At 33.7% G+C, this 27,879-nt stretch overlaps 4 protein-coding genes across 4 annotated transcripts; 2 read left to right on the top strand and 2 right to left on the bottom strand.

Moving 5' to 3' along the window:
- The first annotated feature begins 6,353 nt into the window (after positions 1-6,353).
- On the top strand, positions 6,354-9,242 carry LOC7477781 (galactan beta-1,4-galactosyltransferase GALS3). Its single transcript, XM_002299345.4, has 2 exons — positions 6,354-7,709; positions 8,675-9,242. Exons 1-2 carry the CDS (start codon positions 6,508-6,510, stop codon positions 9,018-9,020), a joined length of 1,548 nt encoding a protein of 515 aa, XP_002299381.2. The 5' UTR covers positions 6,354-6,507; the 3' UTR covers positions 9,021-9,242.
- A 9,267-nt stretch (positions 9,243-18,509) lies between these two features.
- On the top strand, positions 18,510-21,193 carry LOC7477780 (esterase). Its single transcript, XM_024590117.2, has 5 exons — positions 18,510-18,967; positions 19,526-19,735; positions 19,829-19,995; positions 20,161-20,425; positions 20,582-21,193. The coding sequence occupies exons 1-5, from the start codon at positions 18,715-18,717 to the stop codon at positions 20,854-20,856; spliced, it is 1,170 nt and encodes a 389-aa protein (XP_024445885.2). The 5' UTR covers positions 18,510-18,714; the 3' UTR covers positions 20,857-21,193.
- A 169-nt stretch (positions 21,194-21,362) lies between these two features.
- On the bottom strand, positions 21,363-23,289 carry LOC112325005 (uncharacterized). Its single transcript, XM_024590129.2, has one exon. The coding sequence runs from the start codon at positions 22,767-22,769 to the stop codon at positions 21,639-21,641; it is 1,131 nt and encodes a 376-aa protein (XP_024445897.2). The 5' UTR covers positions 22,770-23,289; the 3' UTR covers positions 21,363-21,638.
- A 135-nt stretch (positions 23,290-23,424) lies between these two features.
- On the bottom strand, positions 23,425-27,640 carry LOC7477779 (ycf3-interacting protein 1, chloroplastic). The gene is made up of 6 exons (XM_024590138.2): positions 27,155-27,640; positions 27,006-27,050; positions 26,740-26,853; positions 25,930-26,010; positions 24,191-24,355; positions 23,425-23,651 (listed from the first exon to the last, which is right to left on the bottom strand). The coding sequence occupies exons 1-6, from the start codon at positions 27,485-27,487 to the stop codon at positions 23,562-23,564; spliced, it is 828 nt and encodes a 275-aa protein (XP_024445906.2). The 5' UTR covers positions 27,488-27,640; the 3' UTR covers positions 23,425-23,561.
- Positions 27,641-27,879: the final 239 nt, after the last annotated feature.

The following is a 27,879-nucleotide window of genomic DNA, read 5'->3' as shown; positions in this document are numbered from 1 at the left end:
AATAATTGAGATGGAATTTGAGAAATAAATAAATGTTAAAGGGTGTGAAATTGAAAAAATATGAGTTTAAAAAAAGAGGAAAAAAAACTAGCAAGCTCATGTGAACTTGATACTTGGATCATTAACTTGACTATATGTATCCAATAAGATTGGAAAGTTTAATGATATGATTTAAATAAAAGGCAACAATAGAAAACGAACCATAAAGAAAACACCTGAAAATAATAAACAAAAAAATAATCCATCGATATCATACCTGCAAGAAGAAGAAAGAAAAAATTGTTGGAGATCCACTGCCACTTGACTGTAGGCTTAGCTCACAACCAAAAGAACTTGCTAAGTTGGTTCAAATTTCACTGCAAAAGGATGCAAGATGACATCAAAAGAAGCTACATGGTTCGCTAAAATAATACCGTATAAAAATAAATTGAATAAAACACAATGATGTGAGTATCCGTCTATATCCAATCAATCACTCAATTATATTCCATTAAAGAAAAAAATTGTTTTGAGAAAATATATCTATCAAAGGAAAAAACATAAAGCGACCCCAAATAACCTAACCAAATAAAAAAAAAGATGTAGAAGCATATAAAAAAACATTGAGCATAATCTCTGATAAACTAAATATCAGAGGATAAAATCTGGAAAAAAAATATTAGCTTAAAATAATGATAAAAAGAAAAAGCAACTCCTAGCGAACATCCTTAAGCTGCGTTAACTTTCCAAACTGAAATCCATGGAACTCTAAAATGAGATTAACTAAAAAGCTTAAATCCAAATCAACTCAATGTTGAAGGGTAAAATTAAGTGTAAAAAAACACAAAACTAAAAAAATTTAGCGAGAAAAAAAATCAAAAGAATAAAGACAAAATCTTATAGGAAAAAAATGATCGAAGGTGAAATCGTCGAAAAAGTTATACTATAAAAATTATCTCAGATGACATAAATAACAATTAAAAGACCGGGGACTAAATAAAAAAAAAATTTAAAAATCAAATGAGGATGGAATTGAAAAAAATTTAATTTTCACGAGCTATTTCAAATAAAAAAAATATCAACTAAGAGACCGTGGACTAAATAAGATAAATTTAAAAAAACAAATGAGGATGAAATTGAAAAAAATTCAATTCTCACAAGTTATTTCAAATAAAAGAAATATCAACCAAAAGATCATGGACTAAATAAAAAATAAAGAGAAGTAAAAAAAAAATCAAATGAAATTGAAATTGAAACTGAAACAAATTTTGATTTTTCATAAGTTATCTGAAATAAAAACAAATATCAATCAAAAGATTAGGGACAAAATAAAAAACAAAAAGAAATTAAGGGGCTGATTTTAAAATTGCAAGGCAGGGAGCAAAAATCGAGGGAGAGAGAGGGAAAAGGAAGGAAAAAAAAGACAGCCAAAGTCAAACCGGATCTCTGTTTTCTACACGAGCTGCTTATACTTAAAGGAGACATCAAGACAAATCTAAAGACGCCTCAAAATGGTAATTTTGGTTGCCGAAATCAGCCACTTGTCATCCAAAAACGGTGGAGCACTTGATACACTAATGTGTTCCCAGCACGCGCTAATGTTTTTTTTTTTAAATCCCTTTAATTTATTAAAAAATAAAACTAATAATCACTTTATCCAATAACAATAACAAAAACTAATAATACAATAATCAAAATATTCTCAAATCCAAGGCATAAAAAATTAAAATCTAAGGGCAATGAAGTATTTTTACTATGCAAATAAAAATGATAAGATAAAAACACACCTCCCAGCCAACCAAAGTATTTTTGTATATAAGGTTAAATTAGTTATTTTATTATGTATTTTACAAGTAAAAATACAAATCTACCCCTCGTATCAAATAATATAATAATCTTAAGGGTATTTATAATAATTTATTGTATAATTTTAAAGTAAAAACCTATCATATCCTTGATCAATTTAAAAATATTAAAAGACTCATCATCATAAAAGGACAATCATGCTCTCAACCTCCGAGTAAAAAGGGTTCTTATTTTTTTCCAAGGGAAAGTGATGGGGAACAGTGAATTCACCATCTATTTTAGTTTTTTTTTTAATATAATATATAATATAACCGGTGGTATTTACATTGATGTGGAAATATATAGAAACTCTCAACCTCACTTTGGATATTCTCCGAGGTGCAGTGCTCGTCTTTTAATTAAGCAGCCCCGATGCAAAGACACACCAGCATTATTAAATAATTTAACGGTGTTATTAATAATAGCAAACTTTAATGATAAGGTAGCTAGCTAGCTAGGTCGTGTTAATATCCCAGGTTAACGGTGTTGTCGGCCACACCTGAGTTATTTAATTACCGCGTTTCGTGTTTTAATGTTTTATGTTTTTTTATTTAAAATTATTTTTTTATTTTTTAAGATTATTTTAAAAAAGATTATTTTAATTCATTTTAGAATTAAAAAGACTTTAAAAAATTATTATTATTATATTTTTAAACATCCTGTTAATCATGCAGGTTAATCATTTAGGATAGCGTTTGCAATCTGAGAATTTTACACCTGATCCAAATCCCATGATTAAAACCAAACACCATTTTCAAAACTACAAAAGTGGTAACAGGTAGAAGAAAATTATACCAATTAAATAACCTCAAAAAATAGATTTAAAAAAACTATAAATTATAGTTTTTTAATAAAAAAAATTAAAGAAAGAATTTGTAATAAAATCTATATAAAATTGTAACGTGTTCTAATTAAACAAATATTTTTAAAATTATAATTAAATTAAAACGCGTTTTCAATCACACATCATTAAACTGCCGGGTACACTCTTAATGGGAAATGGGTTTAGGATAGTGTTTGACATCTTGAAAATCTCACAGCCGATCAGAATCCCATGCTCAAGAACAAACCATTCTCAAAATAACAATGACAATTAATATACCATTCTTTTTCTTCTTTTTTTTGCGCCATCCAAGCGAAACTTCTCAGTTCTCACCGCACCGCAGGTTTGAAATTTGAAGGCCCAGGGATCTCGCATTACGCGTTCTAGTTATTACACATCACAATCAATTTTCTACATTATATTGATCACATTCACAAGAAATCCCACGACCAAGAGAATCTCAAAGACTAAATTAGAAATAATGAGAACGCCGCCTCCTTCTGGGAAATACAAGCAGCAGTTGAGAACGCAAGCAACACCAGATGGTCCTCAATCAAGCAGCGGCAGCATTTGACGAAGGCGTCAACCCACAGAGAAAATATCAAGTGATGCCGGCAAAGGGTCCCTCCCTTTGCATTTTCTCTCTCTCTTTTTTTCGTTCTTGGGAAAAGGTCCCTTCCTTTCTGATTGTCTAATATATTTTTGTCACAATTAAATCTTAAATTTTAATATTTTTTATTTATCTTAATGCTATTACTGATGATAAGGTAAACCGTCTATATCTCAGCTGGTGTGCTGATGATAAGTTTTTTTTATTTTTTATTTTCTTAATATTCAAATTCCAAATAATACTAAGAGTGATCCAAAATAAATAATTAATTTTTGTTAAAAAGAGAGAGGAGGTAAATGGAGAGTCACCTTGGAAAACAATACCAACACGTGTACGGCCCTGCTCGCACAGTATAAATAAATAAAAACTTATTCCGGAAAAGTAATAGAAATGATATACGTGTCAACCAGTCTCAATGATATCACTTTATTGATTGAAGTGAAGTGGGTCCAAATCAACCAGTACAAGACACGTGTCCAGAACCTTTTGCGCGAGGCGCAGCCTGCCCTTCTACGCAATGCTTCATGAATTAGTTGTTAAAAGATATTGCCGCGAATACAGGAATTATAAGAAGGTCCTGTATCCTCCCGACTAGTCGTCAGCTGTGTGAACTGGATCACTGTTTGAGCGTGAGAGCTGTATCGGTCCACGTGGAAAAATGAGTTATGATGAATCTTGTGGTCCCTGTCTAAGGCTGTGGCCTTTGTTTCGGAGGACAAGCCCATGAGGAAGGACAGGCGTCGTTGACGGAGAAGAGCACCGATTCAGATAATCCTCCATCTGTCTATATTTCTTCCCTTATACGCTTTATCATGTTAATTATTCTGATTCTTATTTGACTCCTCCATGCTCCCTTAATCATTAAAAAAAAAAGAAAAAAAAGATCATAATATTCCTGCCTGGGTTGTAGCTTTCCTTCTTTTGTTTCTCTTTTTAGAAGCAATTTAGTATTATTAGAACAATTATTTTTTAAAATTATTTTTAATATTAGTACTTTAAAAAAAACTTGATTTGAAGTAATGAAAAAAAAAAAAAATTTAATTTTTTTCAAAAATATTTTTAAAATACAAAAATAAACTATCTTTTATTATCTTTTTAGTAATGTGAAATTGTGACGCAAGATGATTTTTAAAATATTTTTTATTGAATCTCTTTTAAGTTGTCGGATAATAGATCTAAATTAACAATAAATAAAAAACTAATATTTAGTTATAAAATACGAGAGAATATATATTGCAAATATCTATCATAATTTCGTTTTCTATAGTATAAAGGAAACTTTTATTAGAAATTTCACTCTTAATTTTGTTTTGTGTGCATTACTTCTTTTATGTTCCAAACCTTTAGTTTTTGTTTGGGAACAATGATTATGCAATAATCTGATTTTTACAAATAAATCAACGATGCTTTCAAAAAAATTGCCAGGAGGGAGGAAAAATGGCCGCAGCCGGCGTGGACAATAAATTGACCTGGGAAGTGTTTTTTACGTGGAATCCAAAAGCATCTGAAATGTGATTCCCAAAAATAAAATAGGAGGAGAGAGAGGATGAAACGACGAACAATCTTAGCGTTTTACGATAAACAAATAAAGGGCTATATTTCTTAAGAAACAAAAAATAATGTAAGAGATATTACTAGTTTTTACTGCTATATTTCTTTAGTAAAACTAGAAGGAGAATCATTCTTCTTTAGTCCGAGTGTGATCGTTTTGTTTTGTGATTGTGATTTTAAAAATATAAATTTTTAAAAAATATAATTAGCTGTGATTAGTTGAATTTACATACGTGTTTTGTAAAAATTATAATTGAAATTTATGTGTAGCAAAGAAACATGTATAAAATATTTGGTAGTTGTGTGATTGTGGTTGCTTTCAAAATGTGTTTTACTTGGAAATTCATTAAAATAATATTTTTTATTTTTTAAAAAATTATTTTTGATATCAGCGTATTAAAATGATATAAAAACATCAAAAAAAATATTAATTTGAAACAAAAAAAATAAAATTAAAAAATTATTTTTTTCAAAAACGCTTTTGAAACGCAAAAACAAACAGGATTAAGAATTTTTACGAAACTTAGTTAAAAAAATATAAAAAAATTACTATACAAAAACTATATTTTAAACTCAATTTTTTAGACTACCGCAAACACTTAAACTAACGAAAACAAACGCAGCCTAAATCCATCCATTTGCCCCAATAGTTGAAACTTCGTATCTCACCGGGAAATATCTATGTGTATTCTCTAAAAATGTCCTCGAAACACGAGAAAATAATTTCGGAGAAATCAGAGACTGGGAATTAATTTTGAAAAACCAAGAGAAAAGAGAAGCTTATAGGAAAAAAACAAAAAAAGGAAACATAAAGGACCCACAAGGAAGAAAACTTGAAAACTCAAAAAAAATGAAAAACAAAAACAGTAGCTGTAAGATAAAAAAGGAACGGAACTGAAAGCACCAGAGCCTCACCGCAAATTAGAATCTGCCAAATTTTTTTATTTTTAGTTTCTAGTTCTCAACACAAGATTATAGACATGATGAAGATTTCTTTAAAAAATTAGCCTTGCTGCTGTGCATTACTTCACTCTGTTTGTGTTTTGTAATGATGCTGTAAAGTTGCTTTAATTGCTTTCTATTCTGTTAAATCTAATTATACCTTTTAATTAACGTAAAGCTTTCCTCTCCGAACATTTACTTTTTATATTTTTTTTAATGACAATAACTTGAAAATAATATTTTTTTAGTTCTTAAAGATTTATTTTTAATATCAGAGATCAAAATGATCCAAAAATAAAATAAAATAGGAATTTAATTTGTTAAAAAATACAAGAAAACAGACAGACAAAATTGCCCTTCACAATGTCATTGCCGAATCACTACAAAGAAGTTCAAGCTCAGATAATCGAGAAATCCACACTAATTTGAAAAATAGATGATTTAATTACCTAAAAAGGATATATTACTAATATACACTCTACCAAACCATTTCTAAAAATGGAGAGCCAAGCAATTTACAACCCGCACTGGCACTCTAATTTTGCTTTTCACACTCTCATTTACAGCCCCAAAAGTGATATAAAAAGGGACGCAAACAGGCACGTCCTATACAGTATACACACCCTCTATTAAAGATACAAGCAAGAAATACAGAGAGAGAGAGAGAGAGACCTTCTTCCTCTGCCTCTTCATCTTCCCCATCTTCTCCCTCTCTCTCTGAGAAAGAATATACAGAGGCTTCCGAAATCCATCCGATATGGGTAAAGAGAGATCAGAGAAAGAGAGAGGTGGAGGAGAGCATAACAAGAGGAATTTGTTTGTGTCTTGTGTTGTAATGAACTCATGTGCTGCCGAGCTTAAACTTCTTTTAACAGCTCTTTTAGTTATTTGCAGTGTTGCTACCCTCTTCCAGATTCTCCCTCCACGTTTTACTATCTCTGCTTCTGATCTCCGTTTTTGCATCTCTAGGATTTCCACCTCCAACACCTCCATCGCTTCCCTCAACAGTACCCCAACCAGTACCCCAACCATGCCTCCAAGCCCATCCCCGCCCTCCATTCGAAAAGATCAAGTGGCTGACAATGGTGTTATCAAGCGAGTCTTTAACCCTTATGGTTCAGCTGCTTATAATTTCATCACCATGGGTGCTTACAGAGGTGGACTCAACACCTTTGCTATCATTGGCCTTGCTTCAAAACCTCTCCATGTTTACTCAAAACCCGCTTACCAATGTGAGTGGGTCCCCCAATCGTCCTCTGCATCCAACTCTACTTTCTCCACTGTTTCTTACAAGATGCTCCCTGATTGGGGTTATGGTCATGTCTACACTGTTGTTGTAGTGAACTGTACCTTTTCAGAGGCTGTTAATAGTGAAAATTCAGGCGGGAAGTTGTTCCTGGAAGCCTCAACATCAGGCGGTGGTGATAGAGATTTTAACATTACTGATAGATTTGAGGTTTTAAATGAATCCCCAGGAGATATAAACACGACCCTTTTTAGTTCAAAGCCTAAATATGATTATTTGTATTGTGGGTCATCTTTATATGGTGGGCTGAGTCCACAAAGAGTGAGGGAATGGATTGCTTATCATGTGAGATTATTTGGGAAAAGATCTCATTTTGTTATACATGATGCTGGTGGGGTTCATGAGGAGGTTTTAGAGGTTTTGAAGCCATGGATGGAATTGGGGTATGTTACATTGCAAGATATAAAAGAACAAGAGAGGTTTGATGGGTATTACCATAATCAGTTTATGGTTGTCAATGATTGTTTGCATAGGTATAAGTTTATGGCTAAGTGGATGTTCTTTTTTGATGTTGATGAGTATATTCATGTGCCACAAAAGAATACTATCAAGTCTGTCTTGGATTCGCTCTCGGATTATACTCAGTTCACTATTGAGCAAATGCCTATGAATAACAAGCTCTGCCTCTCTGCTGATTATGGTAGATATTACAGGTATAATTATGCTTACTCACTCTTTTTTTTTTTTCTCTTTTTTTTTTAATTTATCTCTTATTTTAACTTTGTTTTATCTTTCCTAGCATGATTGATTTCAAGCTGTTAGAACTCTAAGAATGGGTCTCTCTTTTTTCTCTGTTCCGGTATTTGTGCTATATTGGACTTCTTTTTGTTTTTGGTGTCTGTGTGAAAATGGATGTGTCGGTTCGCATAGTGGTCCTACTGCCACAATAATTGAATTTTGCTTGGTAAAGTTTTCACACGGAGAAAATTAGCTTCTAGGCCAAACGAGATGGGTATAGAATATAGATTGTTGGTTGATTGAGTCTTTGGGATATTGGCAAAAATTGGAGCATCATTCGGTTTTTGTAGTTTTGTATGATACTTTGCACATTTGGATGCTGGATTGGAACATTTTAGGACTGATGCTGAACAATTAAACAAAAGATTGAGTAAAGTGTTTGGAATTATTCACCTGGTGACCATACCTTGATTTTTCTCTCGTCTCTTTATCAGGGCAGGTGGAAGTGGGTGGGCTTGAGTTTTGTTCTAAAGTGATTGTCTCTTAGTAATAACTAATAACTATGATTAGGAAAACCAAGTGATTCTTGAAGAATCAAAAGCAAGTTGAATTGCGGATGTTCGCTTCTTAAAGATAGGAAAACCACAGATCAAAATAGAGCTCATTGTGGTAATGAAAAATGGATTATTGTGGCGAAATGAACTTGGAAAATCAATAAAAATCAATTAGATAGTCGTGAATGATCAATTATGCTGATGTTTTTCTATCAAAAGTAAGTTGATGTCTATATAAAATAGTGAGATTGCACTAATGTTGATGTGGATGTGAAATTGAAAATTTTAATATCGAGATTGTTTTCTATATAAAATAAGTGCACGTTGCATTGACTTGCATCTTGTTCCCCTCATAACATGCCTTGTGATTGTGCTTGGATTCACAGAAAGTGGGGGTTTGAGAAACTTGTATACAAAGATGTGAAGAGAGGCATAAGGAGAGACCGAAAATACGCAATCCAACCACGCAATGTCTTTGCAACCGGAGTGCACATGTCCCAGAACGTTGCCGGTAAAACAACACACAAAACTGAGGGCATGATCAGATATTTCCATTATCATGGAACCGCAGCACAGAGGCGTGAGCCATGCCGGAACCTGCTCAATGTCACGGAAATCAACTTTGAAAACAATCCTTATGTCCTTGACACAACAATGCGAGATCTTGCTTGGTCTGTGAAGAAATTTGAGAACCAAATGATTGGACCCAAGCTAAAAAATACTCGGCAATGACTGGATGATAGATTTTCTTTCCATACTATGTAGTTGCTTGGTAGTAACTTTTTATCCTTTCTTTTTATTATTGTTTTACTGAAGGCTGGGTAGATCAGAAATATTCATTGGGGGGGTGTTCTTTTTTGTATCATATTGTTTTCTTTTTCCTTTTCTTTTTCTTTTATGAGTATAGATACAGGTGGTGTATGAAATAATATGGGAGGTGCTTCATTCTTTAAATTCTTCTATATATATGTATGTATGTATGTATGTATTTATATAAATTTGCGTGCCAAGTTATTTTTCACATAAATTATGGGTGATTTGTTGTCGGTATGATGTCCCACCAGCCACCTTTGGGAGGTAAAGCAATGCCAGCTTCCTCGCCTTTCCTTTGGGAGGTAAAGCAATGCCAGCCTCCTCGACTTTTGGTTTATCCCTCGTCGATGCCTTATGCTTTTGTTGTGTTTTTGATTGAAAGACCAAAGTGAACATGTGGTCTGGTTTCCGAGGAAAGCCACAGGCTGTTCTTCTCTTTTCCCTTTATAATCTTTTTGACAAGTCGAAATGGACATGTGGGTGACAATATAGCGGTCCCTTTCAAATGTCTCCTCTCTCAACTAATCCATGAAAAAAAAAATCATTATTCTTCACAATATAAAAGAATTTAGTATGACTCTTTTTATCTATTAATATTCATAAACATTAATTTTTATTTTATTTTACAAATCTTTGTTTAATATATAAAGATTTAAATCAGCAACGTCGGCAATCAAAGATGATTGCTATTTTTTTTTTATTAACTTAGATGTCTTACATATACCTCGGCTAAAAAAAATAAAATAATAATTGTTATTTATTGTTTAATTTTGATTAAACAAGTAGGTTACATATATTTGAGGTTCAAAATAAAGATCCCATGATTATTTTATCCTATCTGTATTCTTAGCAAGTATTTCATAAGAAAAAGAAATCCGAAATACTAATAAATTTGGATCGGTTGGTGGGTCCCATCACTTCACGTGTTTGTGAATCACGTACATAATTCACACACAAAATAATTAAGGTGAGGGATGAAATGGAATAATATTGCGAGACAACGGCTGTATTGATGGCCATACCTTGAAAGGGAGGGTAATGGAACCATGCACCAACTGTAATATTCTCCAGCATGCAATTGCTGCTCTATCCATGCTTCATTTACGAGCACTGCCAGCTAGCTCAACACAAGCCCGTTTCTCCAGCTATTTTTGAGAGAGACTTCGATCGTGTCCTGTAGCTTTCTCACTCATCATGACCTTTAATTATTTTTCTCTCATTTTTTGCTTCAATTGAAATATATGACACAGTCATCCTCTTCCAAGCACCAAGTTAATACAGGAATTCACTCTGCTAAGCCATAAGAGTCCGATGTTACTAGCTAGTCAGTGAGATGGTCTTGGACGCATAATTAAACCCGTAAGCCCTGTGGAAGATTCCATAAACGAAAATTATATATATGGTATTGGGAATGAAAGCGACATGGCGTGGAACCTGTGGAAGATCAGGCCACTCACCGTCCAGGACGTCGTTGCATGATCACATGAGGGCGCCTGAGCTGGGGCAATATCTCATCGATCCTTCGTTAATTATCATGCCAGTTAATGGTTCTGGCTTCACTTACCAAAGGGAGGATTTCAAAGTCAAAAGTGACCAGTAATTTCTATCTTTGTAAAAGATTGTTGAATCTCCATTGCTTGAAGGATTGGTGGTCAGTGTTGCGAGACAACTCAACGCGGTTCCATCATCAGTACTTGAAAAATATATATTTCTTTTGTTGCTTTGTTCCTTGCTTCGGTTAGAGAAGAACCTCCCCGTCTAATTAATTAAGAAAATATGGCAAAGCTATACCTATATATCTTTGTTTATTTATCTATTAATCTAGCTATCTATCCATTTACCTCGTAAGTTATTTTTATAGGGAATTAAAGACGGAAAGGTCGAAGAGGTTCTTATTGGTGCATGAACAGCACCTCCAAAAAGCATCCCCACACTGTTCATAGCTTTGTTTTTCCTTTATAGAAATAGATGGCCATCATTAAATATATGGTATAGTGTGGGACAACGCACATGAGAGCATGTGGAGCAGGAATTTGGACGATTTATGCTTGCGTTGAGTCTGTTTGGGCTAGGTTCCAACACAGGAAGGGAGGGAGGGAGGAAGAAGGAAAAGGGATTCTGTCGGTTTTGTTTTTTATTTGAAAATATATTGAAAAAAAAAACAACTTTAAATAAAAAAACAACCGTGCTCTTAATTAATAATTAAGCTAAGAATCTAGGTGAGTTTTCTATAATAAGATGAGTCACGGGTACCAAACCAACCCATAATTGCAATAATGAGAATTAAAAGCTTTCATCGATCCTCCTCAATCACATCATTTTGTGGGTCTAAGGTATTCTGTTCGGTGGAGCACTTATTATTAATCTAATTTCAACGACGATGAACAGTGGCTATAAATTTCTGCTAATTGCTCCATGTGGTTCGAACTACAAATCATGTCTATTTGAGATTTAAAGTTTCCACCGCTAATCTTATCAATTATCCCTTGTCGAATTTATTTATTACAAATTTAATACGATGAATTAATTGAGCAGATAACATGTAATTTCATAGGGGTACGGTGTCGGTGTGGACCTGTAGAGGTGTGTGACAGAAAAGTAAACGATACCTAGGGAACTATTTCATTACATATATACTTGTGGATTTTCAGTTCTTATTTGTTGGTTGATTAATTTGGTGAATATAGACAAATACCTAACAAATAATTAGGAACTTAGAAGCAAACCCCCGAAGACTTTTCCCTGATTACTCGGTGATTGAACATGTTTGTTTTATTTAAGCTAGGCTTTTCTTTTTTTAAAAAAAAATCAAATTACAAATCACATGCCAAAATAATAATAATAATAAAAAACAAATCTGTTCAATCACCGAGTAATCAGGGAAAAGTCCTCGGGGGTTTGCTTTTAAGTTCCTAATTATTTATTTATTTTGGCATGTGATTTGTAATTTGATTTTTTTTTTTTAAAGAAAAGCCTAGCTGACTTCATGATGTTGGCTAATATATATATATATATATATATATATATATATATATAACCTAAGTCTCTCATTCTTTCACGGTAAACAGTAAGAGGAAGAGCACTGTTTGATTTTAATGATTTGTTTCTCATAAGAATTTTGAGGCGTCGATGAAATGTTTCATCACTTATTTAAATCTCGAATTGATAATGCAAAATTCAATTTTAATGGTTTAAAATAGAGATATTATCCTCAAAATCTTATAATTTGATTGAAATTACACTAAATTACTGAATTTTAAAAAATTATAGTTTATTTCTTGAACTTTATATGTATATTAACGCTAAACATTCTGACAAAAAAAATTAACAAAAAACATATTATTTACAGAATTTTCATTATATTTTATTTAATAAAAAAAATACTTTTATACTAAATATTATATTTTTGCTGTCAAATTAAAAAACCTAGCCACTACCCTCATTTTTTTTCTCGTCTCTGAGATCCAGACACCCATCTCATCGACCTGCAAAAAAAAACACCACCGACTAACCAGAAGCATACCCATACCCTTAATAAAATCTTTGTGTCGAAGTCAGATGACCACCAAGTGAGAGTAATCTCCCCGAGCAACCTCATCCTTCTGATTATTTCAACATTTACACTCTTTAATGCTGGGCTGGTCAGTTCAACAGGCAGTGCCTGTGTATTCGACATTGCAATCTCAAGATTAACAAGTCCCGAGGTCTCGATCTTTGGGCGAGCAATGAGTAAAAGATTGAGATCCAATGCTGGGAATACTGACATAACTCAAAGAAAGAGATTTTAAACAAGGGAATCTCTAAAATTTGGGTTACAGCTTCTGCTTGCCACAAATCTCAAGAATATTTAGATAACATTCAGAATAGTTGTTTTTAAAATAGTGATTTTGACATGGCACGGAAAATATAAAACAAACTCAAATTATAAAATCATAAAATCGTAAGTAATTTTAAAATACATTAAAAAAATTCATGCTTCAAATAAAAATTCAAGAATCAATTCAAATCAGCCCTGTAATCAATCCAAACATTTTATGATTGTAATTAAATTTTTGTTAAAAAAGAAATAACATAATACATAACAGCCCATCTTCTATATTATTATCCAATCAAAAAATAATAGACAGAATCCATTCATCGAATCCATTCATCCAAATTACAAATAATAGACAGAATCCATTCATCATAAGTTACAACCCAGATGACTTGCAGCACTCTAAATTACAAATAATAGACCGCAAAGATTACAATTTACAAACATGCTAAGAAACGGACAGGGTAAGAAACTAAGAATCTTACCTCTGTTCTGAGCAGTGAGCACTGAGCAGATCGATATTGCAGTCAAACTTGGAGCCTGGGAATCCAATCAAAGTAATATTAGCATTAGAGTAAGAAACGGACAGGGGAACATGATACAACATGTTCCCTCACCGCCCCCTTTTTCTTTCTCATTTACGATCTGCTGGCCCTCTTAGCAACTTTACTATCCCTAACTAATCTCAAAACAAATGCGGTCAAATGAAAATGGAAAAATCATCCAGTCCAATCTGTCAGTTATCTTTTCTGCATGATCAGAATTCTCATATATTGACGACCTGACATTTCATTTCAATATCCTCATTTCAGCACCCTCAATTCCCTCAACTGACTTCCAACAATCCCATTGTCAGCTATAATTGACGATGGTTGGCCTTATAACTATACTACAAAATACTATGCTCTACTTCAGCAAGTTCCACAAACTGGAAAAGTTATTCTTAACTTTATAAAGCCCCTCCAATCCCATCAACAATCTCCTCTTCACATACTATCTGACAACACCACCCAGCAATACCAGGGAAAGGAAAGCCACTTTTATGCGTCTTTTTTCCTTGACATCCCACTATTCTCCTGTTCCAATGAAGTCACGATGTCTTCTCCATTCTACTCCTCTCCTGATTATTCAAAAACTTACAGAACCCTTAAACCAGACCTATGAGTTCGGATTTACAAGACATGCATATAGGAAAAACCTTAAAAGCCACCATCAAACCACAATACCTTAAATTCCCAGAGCTATAATAAACAAAAGCCTCGAAATTAAAAACCCATATGCACAAAGCTATAAACATGTAAAACAAAGAAAGAAAAGAAAAATCAAGAAAGAAACCTGAAGGCGTATAACAAAGTCTTCTTCTTTATCAACATAGAAATCATTGAACTTGTCAAGCTGAGAGAAAGATGAGGGCTGTTGTGGGGTACCGGTGGACGGTGGTCGATTGTTGGACCGTGGAATCGTGGACGGCTGAGAGAAAGAGATTGAGAAATTGAGGAATCCAAAGTGAGTATTTAGAATTTAGGGATTTCAATTTAGGGATTTTTTCTGTTCTGAACGTGAATGGTGAAATCAGAAATGTGAAGAGAAGACTGCATAGTGCATCCTCGATGAATTTGCAATTGTCAATTTGTCACTTTTGCTCGGTTAAATCCAATAGGCGGTTGACACCTGTCATCAACATTGCTTTTTTATCTCCTGCGGGCAAACTCGTTGAATCGGCAGTGAAATCGCGATTTTAAGCGATTTCACCCAATTTTAACGATTTTACCAGATTTTGACCCGATTTTACCCATTTCCAAGTTTTGTGAACGATTTAGCACGTAAAGCCTATATTGACTCGTAAAAACGTACGATTTTACGAGTTGAATCGCGATTTTAACAACCTTAGTTCGGACATTATAAATCAATAGGTGCAATGGTTTCCTAGTGTACATAGCCAAGCAATGATGGTTAAAGTAGTAAACATCATCATCAGTCAAAATTGTTTTTTTTTTTTTAAAGAAATAGCATAATAAACATAAAAATTTGACAAAATAGCACCGTTTTAAAAAGATTTCGTTAAATAATACAATTTTATATTCACGTTTTAAAAAAGAAACATAGCGACATTTAGTAAATGTCAATATAAAAAAGCACGACAAGCTGGCTTTCGTGCTTCAAAAGCGCGACAAGATAGATGTCGCGGTTTCGAAGCACGACATTTACTAAATGTGTGCTTCTGAAACTCGTTGGCTTCAGATATCACGCTTTTAAAGCGTAACATTAATTAAAATTTAAACGCAGCTCAGATCGAAGAACACACAAATTAGACGACCTCTTTCTCTCTCTAAAACCAAACATCACCCCTCACAATCTCTCTACAAAAAACCCCACCAAATCCTTTTATTTTGCCCTTAAAACAACCAAAAATCAAATTCATCCTAGTCTTTAAGCATCATTGGACGTGTTGATTGGAGTTATTGTGGTTTTTGTAGTTTTTTTAAGTGAGATAAAATTTTAGGTATAATTCTTATATAGGAGAAAAACTATAATTTTATTGTGGTTTTTGCAGGTTTTATTAAAATTATAAAATTTTTAACTCTCTAAAAATCGTAAAGTAAATTAAATTTTAGAATAACAAAAATTATGATTTTATAAACTTTTTCAGTCTCAACACACCAAAATTCTCCAAAACTAAACAGTAGCCAAAACGATCAAATTATTTTCAGAAATATCTAGTCGTTTCTCAAAACAGTTTGCTAATTAATGTTGAGGTTGAATACCATGACAAAATGATAATTTATGTCATGATTCACAACTATAACATTTAGTCAAATGTTGTATTTCTGAGCCGTGACACTATTGAAATATCACATTTCTGAATCGCGACATCCCAAGTGAAAAAAGAAAAGGGTTTTAAGAGTCTTGATTGGATATTCACAAGATCAAGGTAATGCTAATTTAAACTTGAGGTTGAGTTTTTCCCGGCTCGGATTGATTGATGCAAGAGGTGTTGTTTTTTAAAAAATAGTTTTCCTTAGTTATTTTTATTTTAGTTTAGGAAATTAAATATTATGCTTAATAATTTTGTTTTTCTTGGTTTGTTTATAAGTTTTTCTTTATTTTTAGATTTTCTAGTTTGTTTAGGTTGATTTTTGAGTTTATTTAAAGAGTTGTAAATCTCTCATATATACAAATTATTTAAAGAGAAAATATAGAGTAACAAAATTTTGAATTAAAAATTTTTATGTGGTGATCCTATCCCGCAGAATTTTATGTTATACATGTTTGCTGTTTTTTTTATATTGTTTTCGCCAGCATCAATTTCCTTCCAAGGCAGCGGGTTATGACAATAAAGCTACGATGACCATTTTTCATCTCTTTCTTTTTCTTTTTCTTTTCTCTTCTCTCTCCTCCACTTGGTTTCCACACTAGCTTTATTTTCTTCTTCCCTTAAAAGGATGCTTTTTTTTTCTTAATTTTAATTTTTAGTCCCTTTTATTTCAATCTTTTGAAAAACAAAGATTCTGAACAATTTTTTATAAAATCAAGCAACAATTTAATAGTGATAATTTTTTTTTCCGTGAGAACCCCACATTGAATCTATCAAAACAAATTAATATTAAAAAAAGTAACATGAAATGATGAAATTAAAATATATATATATATATATATATATATATATATATATCACGTAATTGAAACAATAAATTGCTTAGGTCTTTTTATTTTCTTGTTTGATTTTTTTTCCGGTTTATGAAAAGAATACGGATTCAGTAACATCGTACACGAGAATCCATAACAATTCACAACTAATTACATAAAGGAGAGACGGTGACGTATCATTGTTATTTTCATCATATCACGTGAGGGGTGGAGTGTCCATGTCAGATGGGCATGGAACTGGAGGTTGGTTTTAAATAGCAGTCATGGTTACGGTTGCCGTGTAGTTCAATACCTTAAACGATGTATTTAATATATTAAGGTTGCTATGTATATATACATTAATTATGCATGCATATAATATATTAAAAATTCATAAAAAAAATCTTTTTGAAGCGTGACGTCGGCGACACCGATTATAGTCATGACATTGATTTCTAGTTTTATTTATTTATTTACATGAGAGAAGAATGTGTTGATATTGTAAACATGTTTTCTTGTCTTGTCAAGATTTTAATTGGAAATTAAAATTTTGATGGGTATATTTAATGAAATGAGAAAATTATTGCAGACTTAAGCAAAAAATTAAAAAAACATAATAATATTTAATTTCATGACTTGGGATGTATATTCAAATTGTCTTTTATTTAACTACACGGAATTAAATATGATTTTTTCATCACAAATATAATAATTTAGATTTTGTAGGAAACATTTAATTGTTAGTATAATTTTTTTTTTACTAGTGTGTTTTTTTAAAATATATTTCTTTAGCTATGTTGTTTATTAGATATAAATTGTAAGCAACTAAAATCAATATAAAAAAATATAACTATTTGAAATAAGTCTAAAAATGTATTTCTTTAATCAAATCATGTTTCCCTATGTGGGATTTTTGTTACCAAAATATTTTTTATCATAATTTATGTTTTTTTTTTAAAGTTTATAATAATCTTAAAAGCAACTTTTAATAAAAAAAATGAATTGATAATTTTAAAGAGCATATATTTTAAAAAAATTAAAATATAATATTGAGAAAATTATATACAAAAACTTTAAAAATAGTTATTTCATACATTTCTAAATTTATGCATATTATGTTCATGTATACTTATTAAGAAATAAATTGTTGATATCACCATGAAGGATGCTAATATTATTTAAAAAGAATGACATAATTAGATAATTATTTAAAGATAAATATAAATTATTTTATTTAAAAATAATTAAAAAAGCACACACTCCTTGAACCACTATAACCGTGTTCCCGCCAACAAAACACATTTTATTCGGCTTAAAAACACAAAATCAAATCAAGTAGAAAAACTTTTCGAGATCGAATCTATTTTTTTTTTGTATACATGAAGAAAAAAATCACCTACATTAAGTTTCACTCTTAAAGATGAATCTACCAATACCAAAATCAAAGTTATCCAAAATTTGACCACCCAAAAGTTTTTTCTCTCGACAAAATTTTCGACAACTTTCTCTCTCCTCTCTCAAGTTCTAGGGATTGAAATGAAAAACAAATAAACTCTAGAACCTAAACAAACATTCCAAAACCATAAGGGATCAAACTTAAAAAAATAAAATTGAGGGATTAAAATGTAGATTTATCTGCCTTGCATCATTATTGTGTTGTGTTTGAGAGAAATAAAAATCATAATGTTCTGCTGGCTCTGGGCTGGGCCTGCGATCTCTAACATGAACCCCCAAAATTGGCTATTAGGCTTTAAAGCCCTTTGTGCTAGGGCCTCAGGGTCCTTTTCCAGTCTTTAGTAAACAGCGACGCAGCCCAGGCGTCTGCCTAGTAAATATGAAATACTTTCAATCTTCAAGTGGCTTCCGGCCCAACGCTCGTCAAGATCTAACTACTGTCTAGTCTCGCACTAAAAGCCCACGATCATGTCTCTTATTAATTATCCGACGTCTCTCTTTTCAAGGTTTTGCTAATGGTAGAAACCACATCATATAAAGTGTTCCTGTGGAAGCATCAAACAATAGCAAAAACATCGTCATCGATTTCGTCATGGAGGGTTTTTTTTATGTGGCGTTTGTCGTAGGCCTGGTCTGACCTGAGAGCCAAAAGCATTACCTTTTGCGATTTGGACCCAACTTTGCTTCACGTACAGAGAGCTAATTTTCACTTCAAGCATGGAATTTATTCCTAGTACTACAATCTATCTTATAACTCTTCTCTCCTTTTCCATGCCTTTTGCAACTTCCGCCACCATCTTTGATTTCGAAAACTGTGAGTTCCCAGCAATCTTTAACTTTGGTGACTCCAACTCCGATACCGGTGGATTGGCAGCTTCTTTCACCCCCCCTAACTTTCCCAATGGAGAGACATACTTTGACATGCCAGCAGGAAGATACTGTGATGGAAGGCTTATTATAGATTTTATTTGTAAGTCTTTCTTTTTTAACTTTGGAAAATCCAAAGTATAGATTCATAGTTTCAAGGTGAGCATGTTAAAAAATTAAATGTTAAGTATGTTTTATGAAAGAAATATACCAATACAAGTTAATTTGCATCTTTAGTTGTGTAGCGGTCACTAATTTTGGAATCTTGAGATTATAATTCATGAATTTTCTTTCAATTGCGTTCCTTTATCAATTTATTTTAATAGTTTAAGCCTAATATACATGTTTTATCCATAAAAATGGTGTCGATTTGAAGAAAATTTGTCAGAAAAAATAATGAACACTACTAACATTTTTTTTTTGTCTAGTATGCATAGTTATGTGCTGAAATGACTCCAGTTTGAAGAAAAATGATGAAAATGTTGATGAATATTAACAAAATGCTTGATTGAGAATATTTTGAAATATTTCAGATTGAATTTGATAAAATTCATAAATCTGGAACTCAATTGAAAACGAGTAAGATAGGTCTAGGAGTAGATTGAGGTTTTCCCAGTTATTATTTTTAGTTAAATAGCTTGAAAAAACCGTGTTTTTTCAGCAAAGAGTCTTGATCTTCCGTATCTGAGTGCATATTTGAATTCTCTGGGGACGAACTTCACTCATGGAGCAAACTTTGCCACTTCATCATCCACCATTACCTTACCAACTAGTATTATGCCAAATGGTGAATACAGTCCTTTCTACCTTGGAGTACAATATGAGCAATTCTTGCGATTCAAAGCCAGGTCACAGTTGATCAGGGAAGGAGGTATCCCTTATAACATAGTTTATTGGTTTCATGTTTTCAAGATGATGTTCGATTAAGTAATTAACCTTAAATTGGCACGACTTGGTTTTGTAGGAGGAATTTTTGCCAGGTTGATGCCCCGAGAAGAATATTTTGAAAAAGCTTTATACACATTTGATATTGGTCAAAATGATCTCGGGGCTGGATTTTTTAGTATGTCTGTTGAGGAAGTGAATGCATCTGTCCCTGATATGATTAATGCATTTTCAACAAATGTTGAGGTATGCAACTCGATTCCGCTCCTTTTCCCTCCTCTAGACATTGAACGCGAGAACAATTTCAGTGTAAATATTTATACATAGCATGTATATGGTTCACCCCTCTTGAGTCTCTTAGAATTTCAGTAGCTAAAAAGAGTGGAGTCTTGTTGATGTATGTGGATGCAGAACATGTACCATTTGGGAGCTAGATCATTCTGGATTCATAACACCGGACCAATTGGTTGTCTCGGCTACATTTTAGTTGGATTTCCCACAGCAGAGAAAGATGTTGCAGGTTGCGCTAAGCCTTACAATGAAGTAGCTCAATACTTTAATCACAAGTTGAAGGAAAGTGTTTTTCAACTCAGGAGAGATTTTTCAACAGCTTTATTCACATATGTAGATGTTTATTCTCTGAAGTATGCTTTGTTCAGCGAGCCGAAAACATATGGTATTTTAAACCTTAAACTGCACTCAAATCGCGTTGAGAATTACTCATCGATCAACTTAGCAGGATATGATCATTTTCTCTTATTCATTCAACATATTATATTTGTGACTTTTGGTCTTCCAGATGTATTTGATGTGGTTTCTTTGCAAACTGCAGGATTTGAGCTTCCACTTGTAGCATGCTGTGGCTATGGCAACCTGTATAACTATAGCAGCGGTGCTGTATGTGGAGCAACCATTGCAATAAACGGTACCCAAAAAACAGTGGGTTCATGTGATACCCCCTCGGCACGGGTAGTTTGGGATGGGGAGCACTACACTGAAGCTGCAAACAAATTTATTTTTGATCAAATTTCTACAGGAGTATTTTCTGATCCACCTGTTCCTTTGAAAATGGCATGTCATAGGACTGCAGACCTTCAGAGATACTAATTAACTAGATATCATATGTATCAAAATCATCGAATACCCAAATGTTGAAGAATTTAGCAATGCTGATTAACTAAAGCAACTAGACACAAGCATGACAGGTTGCACGACACCAAACTCCCTGATCTGAGGAAAACAGGAAACTATTAATGTGTTAACAGGGTAAAGTTACTACAAATTTTAGGGATATAATCAACCATGAACTCATCATTATGGCCAGTATTAGACTAGGCTGGTCAACTGACTGAAAGTGACCTTTTCTGCTCTTGTAATTCTGAAAGATAATGCCTAAATGAATTTTGAAGATGTATTGTTAAATATAGCCAGAACAGTTTTTTTTTTTTTTAATCTTTCTGTTCTTATCTTTGGTGTTGGGCAAGGTTATGGCATTTTAGAGGAATAGGAGCAACGAAACATGGCAGTTCACTTTCTTATAGCAACTCGATCTCTCATGGTAATTGAACGGATTTTCAATCTTACCAAGTGCAAAATCTCACCCATCGATAGATGCTGAAAATTTGCATGGTGGTTCATTGGTCACTAGAATTAATTTGACAGCAACCTCATGAAGACCATTCTATCAACCCAATACATGAAACAAATGAAGAACAAGAAATGGCAAAATTCTCGTACAATTATATTGTTCAACCTTCTCTCGCTTATCCCCAGAATATGGCTGGAAAATGAAGGATGCATCAGACTCGGTAAAATTTGTCATCCAAAACTGCACAATTGCAACAAACAGAAGAACACGATGCTAGAAGGAAAGGAAGTTAGCAGAAATTTCATGCACCCTGTGCTTCTAAGAAAGCATTGAAGTCCTCCCTAGCCTTTTGCAAGCGAGGTGTAATGCAAGAAGTTGGCGAGGTAGGGTGCGATGTGGAAGATGATGTTGAAAACCGAACGTGGCGAAAAGATTCATGGGATTTCCTGGGTGCTGCTCTTGTTGAACAACTTTTGAGAACTCCTTTTCGATCCTTGTCGAAGACGAAGGCGGCAGCAACCGGTGAAGTTGCATCATTGGAATTAGTTTGGATCAACTCCATTGGCAAATCAAAGTAAAGATTCATGGAGTCATCTTCATGGTCATTTATGATGGCCGATGAAGCCCATGAACCACATTCAAATTTTTCCAGAGAAACTGTCCTGGATATTACATTTCCCAAATCTACTTTTACTTCTTCCTTTTTTGGTCTCACTGGTTTTCCCTTTGCGAAGCCTGGGAGGTACAAGCATAGCACACCGCATTTAAATCCATCATCAATGGAATCCATCTTTTCACCAGTTATGAGATCTTCTTTGCTAGCCTCAGTTTTGAAGTGTCCATGAGGTCTGTTATTGGATTTGCAAGCATTTGGTCTGGTGAACCAAAGATCAAGTCCATCAGCCGGTGCAGCTGTCCTTCCTTCTGCACAAGACTTGCTCCTTCGCAAGTGAATTTCTTGTTGAGCAGCGAGGGGAGCATGTGCTGAAGAATGTCGACTGGCCATTTTGTCAATTTGGCGGGGAGATGCTTGGCTTTCGTTTTTCCATTTCTTCTTCAACATGGTGAAGCTGATCGAAGGAGATGAGCAGGCTGAGCTGGGGAGGCTGCAGGTTATAAGCTGGGATTTTGAAGGCAGTGCAGGTGGTAGCAGGTCTGGAGTTGGAGTAGTTGAAACTAGCGGCAGCATGAAATTGAAGCTAGATTCTCTCCTTGATGATTCTCTCAACGATATTGGATCCACTGAAATCTGCTTTTCCTTTTGCATACTCTCCTTTCTGACCAACTTTTTAGATTCTTCAATAGCAATGAATTTTAACTCATGGAAATGTTCAGCAGTACTCATACAGAAGTCCAGATCATCAGAGATTTCAAGTGTTTCGCGAGTTCCATTATTTGAAGTGGGAAGGACAATATCTGAAGCTGGGACCATGGTGTTTAAGGGCACAAACTAGCTATGAGAATAAAATGAGAGATTTAACTACTTATAAGAACAAGAGGAGGAATATGGCAAAGTGCGGACGTGGGCAGCATGTCATAAGTGTCAATGAGTAGTGATTTCCATGTTTTTCCCTACTCGCCCATATAAAAAATGGCATAGTTATATAATATTGCAAGTTCTTTGTAATTTATCAATGTATCATCTGCTAGCTTCAGAATAATTTAGTTTATATTATATTCTTATGAGAGCTGACTTCCCTGCAATAATTATGGTCTAATAAGAGTAGCACTAATCGACACTAGCTAGAATCTAGTTTGTCCCCAGCATGACTCAAAAATAAGTGCCCCCCAAGCACCAGAGAAACCACTGTTTGATGTGCTTGCATCAACAAATAAAATCCCATAACAAGCATGCAAGACATACGATGAGGCTTAAGCCAATAAGCAATACTAAAAGACTTCATGTTTTTTGGGCATCAAAAACTAAAAAGTATCGCATGGCCAACCATAAAAGATCACCAACAAGGACATGACACCAACTCTTTAATTTCTGCCTGGAAGTTGCAAGAAATTGTTGTAATATATTTTCATTTTCTTCATTCACAAAACACAACAAAGGAAGATCATTAGGGAGCTGCAAAGAGGCATTCATCAGAACCTTTTTATCATACTAGCTCAAGCAAGGTCAATTAATTAAAATATATTGTAATTGCATAATCATGTGGTATTCACATTGTTTGAATGCATATGATACATTTTAAGTTAAAAGGTAGGACAAAAATCTCTACTGGAGAGAATTATAAAATAAGATTAATACTACTGCAACACCAATGATGATTGGAAAACCTGTGACCAAGTATAGCGCTCCATAACCCTGCAAAAGAGTTACAACCTCAAATTAGACAAGTCAATTTTCAATTTTCAATTTTCAATTTTCAATTTTCAATAGCAGATTGTTTTATCCTGCCCTCACAAAGACACCACTACAACCAGCATGCAGATTAAATGAACGAGGCAGATAGTACATGGTTTGTGTTTTTCAACAAATATTGTAGTCATGTTAAAGATTGCACGGAATATCAATCAGCAATTAAAACAAAAAGTATTACTATTTAAATCATACTATTTCTTTTCTGCTTTCCATGTGTGAAGTTAGAAAATCAATAAGCCTTTATAAGAAACCAAAACATATTTAACAGTGCCTTTCAACTGTGAGAGAGTCAGTATTTTCCACAACAAATGTTTCATGAGTATAAAATTTTAAGAGCTAGTTGTATCCATGTTTGCAGGAGTATTGGCACCACATGGACAGCAAGCTCGTGAGAAGCAGCCAGACTACTGTATTTAGAAAAACACACAAGCAGACCACCCTTAAATGAAATACACATTAAACTAAACAGAAAGTGAACAAACCACAACTGGGGGTACGTCAGTTTCATCATTCATATCAGCATCCTCAATTTCAGCAGCTGAGTCCCAATCAATTTTCAGTCTCCTTGCAGCCTCTTTAAGATTTATGCCAGTGTCAGTGGCTTTTGCATAAAGGGATTTGCTTGGCTTTGTCTTTGTTGCTTCAACCTATTCAAGGAACACGTCATTGTATAAACAAATATTCAGCAAGGCCACAAATAAGGTGGAGGTGGTAATCACTGAATACAAGTTAAGGGAGGATCTATTAAAATAATTTTGCCGTGAAAAAATGCAGACCCATTTTGCACCAGTATGGAAAATTAATGGGTTGAAACAAGGATTGAAGAAGAGGAAAATGACAATTAATTTCATGGCTGAACTGGTACACAAATGATTCAGGCGTTTAGAACTGCAACCATTCACAGAATTTTGGCTTAAAACAGAATAGTAAAGTAAAAAAAGGGACCCATGTAGCAAACTTGGAACTCTGACAATTAATTTGAGTTGAATTCAGTGGAGTTGCATGCTTATGGATATATTGCTTTTCAATTCTGGGTTGAACTCTAGGTTAAATTGGCTAATTCTAATAAGTTGACTTATTCATGCAAGGTGAAAATTATCCCAGTTAGCGGGATAAAGTTTCCTTCACAATGTGTCAAAATTATGTGGTCAAGACTATGCCTATTAGTCCTTGATAGATTATGATTTGAATATCAAGGGATCATGTTATTGCATACTTAGTTTCAACTACCTAGTCTTGAACCTTACAAAGTAGATTTGTTTTCTAGCTACTTTTACACACAGAATTAAGTAAATATGAGGTTCATTACTCGTAACCTGCAGCATACTCTTATCAGAGGTGACGTGACTTTGTTGCACAGGACTGTCAACATGGAAGTGATATAACTCAACTCACTTAAACTAGAACACGGCATACTGATGTAGTAGGGATGCGACTCCGCTTCAATCTATTCATAGTTTACAATGCTATGTGCCTTTTGCTGATCATTCAAAGAAAATATTTGCTTTAATAACTCTTTATATCCAACTTAGACAACCTTGCATAGTGATTCTTTCACCCTTCTCTGACTTCTGTCTATTCTGGCAAATTGAACACAGAAAACCCCAATCTTTTCTCTTTATGTTGCATTGCACATCACTTCTTGCATACCTCAACACAGTGAATGTTTGAAAAACACGATCACCTCCTCGTTGAGAATGATCCCACCTTCACCGAACCTGCTCCTTTTGTTTCTTGTCTCATACCTTGCTCACAACAGCCTATCTCATTTATCACTTCCCAGCTCGTTCTGAATTCCAACTCCCATTCGAATGTCTTTGGGTGCATCGCCGAACTATCTTAGTCTTTTAAGTAATTGGTTTTTTATGCTTTCCTTTTATGTGACCATACATGGAATAAATGCTTGAACTGCAGTCACGAACTTGCATTCTCTGGGCTAATCTCTCACCCAAAGTGCTTAAAAATGTTTTGCTTTAAGCACAGAAAATATCACATTATCTCGGAAATCATATTGCAAAGGGACAGGATCATAGCTAATGTTCATCCTAGCCTATGTTTACATCTAACCTTCACCTAAAGAAGGGAATTATCTATAAGTAAATTTACAAGTACAGCTGATTTCTGAAAATTTAATTATTGATGAAAATCAGGAGACCAGAAGAAGTCAAAACCATAGCACCCCTATTATCAACAATGAGCATAGACTAAACCACAAGTTTACCTCCAAATTAGGCCAATTTATCATCTCCTCAGCTAGCATTTGAAGTGCCTCCCGTTTTTTTGGGATTTTGCCTTCATTCACCTAGTAAATAAAGGATCAAATATTAGAAAGAATGAAATAATATTGTTCACACCTTATGAATATAAAGAGAATGTTTTCAAATTCTCTACTGGGGCAGGTGAGCTAACTTTCTTGAAGTGCAAATGCTTGAAGCAGCAACTATCATTATGGATTTTGGAGAAATTTGACATTGCAAAGTTTCAGCACTTAAAAGATCAGGGATGGATATCTGTCAAAAAAACTCCCATCTGCTACTAACTAAGTTGAGAAGATTGGAGATACTTGATCAACTCATTGAAACGTTATGTTATAGGTGGTCAGATGATTAATTTCAATTCCAGCTTATTTATCCTCTTCTATACCAAATAAGCAACTAAGTATCTGCAAAACACGGTGTTCTTGGATGTCTTTGCTTATGTGTAAGGGAATGCAGATTTTAAAACCAAATCTATGCACATCAGTTCATGGGAGAAAACTTAACTTATCACCCTCTACTTTCCCAATACTTAACACACTGTCTCATTCTTTAGTTACGGTAATGCATTACACTAGCCAGAAAAATAACTTCCTTCAAATCTCCAGCTAGCCTTGGCAAAAATTGACTAATAGTAACCTCAGTGCTGTCAAATATATAGCACAATTGAATCTCAATGAGGTATTAGGTTCAAGCACATTTCAATTCTAAAGTTAACTTCACAAGAAATGAATAAGCAGCAGCGGTGATTATTAGTTATAAAGGGAGGGATTTACTTGTTCTAGAGCTTCAGCCAAGTCCTCTCTGGTTGGGGTATCAGCATCATCAATACCAAGCAGTCTCCTTCTCTCAACTTCTCTTGGGTCCTCAATCATTACTGTCAACTTAACCTAAAATATTTGGATGAGTAATTGAGATCAAAGTGAATTTAATAATAAAGAAACAAAAATATTGAGCTAATTTGTAGTACAATATTCAGCTGCAAGAACAGTGAACATGAAATGAAATGAAGTGAATTGAATAACAAAGAAACAAAAAATACCTCACTAAATATCATGTCTCTGTTTTTCCTTAGAAGCTCCAACACCTAGTCAAAAGACACAGATATAATCAATTAATAAGAAACATGGTATTCTTTAAAATTTAAAAGAAACGAGAAAGAGAAAATGGTGAGGGGAAATGAAAAGCGACCCTTTTGATATCTTGAACATATTGGAGGTCTTGAGGGCTAGGGGGTAGTGCTTCTTCTTCTTCTTCTTCTTCCTCTTCCTGGTCTTCTTCTTGATCTTGGACACTCAATTCTATGTCTTCTTTACCAACCAACAAATTACCAGTCTTTCTCCTTCTCAAAGCGTTATGGTAGAGAAAAATACTAGCCAATCTTGTTGTCAGTCGCTCATTCAAAGAAGGTGTGTATTGGTGGGATTGAAAGAAGAGTGAATGGGAATGTGAAGAAGAAGAAGAAGAAGATAATGAGCGTGTAAGGGGCATTTGGTAAAGTTGCAAAGCCATTGTTAACATCATCTTTCTTCACTCTCCTGCCTTCTATATCTATGTGAAAAACTAGTAGTAGTTACTGATATGAACTAGTTGATGATAGGTTTATGCGTGTCAGTTTTGAGCATTTCAAAATCTTGGAGTTCCATGTTAAAGAAGATGAAGATGATGTTATGATAATCCCTTGGTTGGTTGACAGTAAAGGCCCAAATGTTACTCCATATGGATTGGGCTTTTGTGCTTTTGCAAGTCATCCCGATTCACGTCCGAATTAATAACACATAGAGCAAGCAACTATGTCACAAGTTTCATGTTTATTAAAAAATATTAAATTTAAATTAAATAAACATGATTTAGAGTAAGCCAATATCATTATCGCGAACTAGGTTGTCAGTTGGATTAATATTTTTTTAATATAA

Source organism: Populus trichocarpa, chromosome 1, assembly GCF_000002775.5.
Source record: "Populus trichocarpa isolate Nisqually-1 chromosome 1, P.trichocarpa_v4.1, whole genome shotgun sequence".
NCBI lineage: Eukaryota > Viridiplantae > Streptophyta > Magnoliopsida > Malpighiales > Salicaceae > Populus > Populus trichocarpa.
The sequence above is the reverse complement of the archived record's forward strand: the minus strand, read 5'-3'. Positions and strand labels throughout refer to the sequence as shown.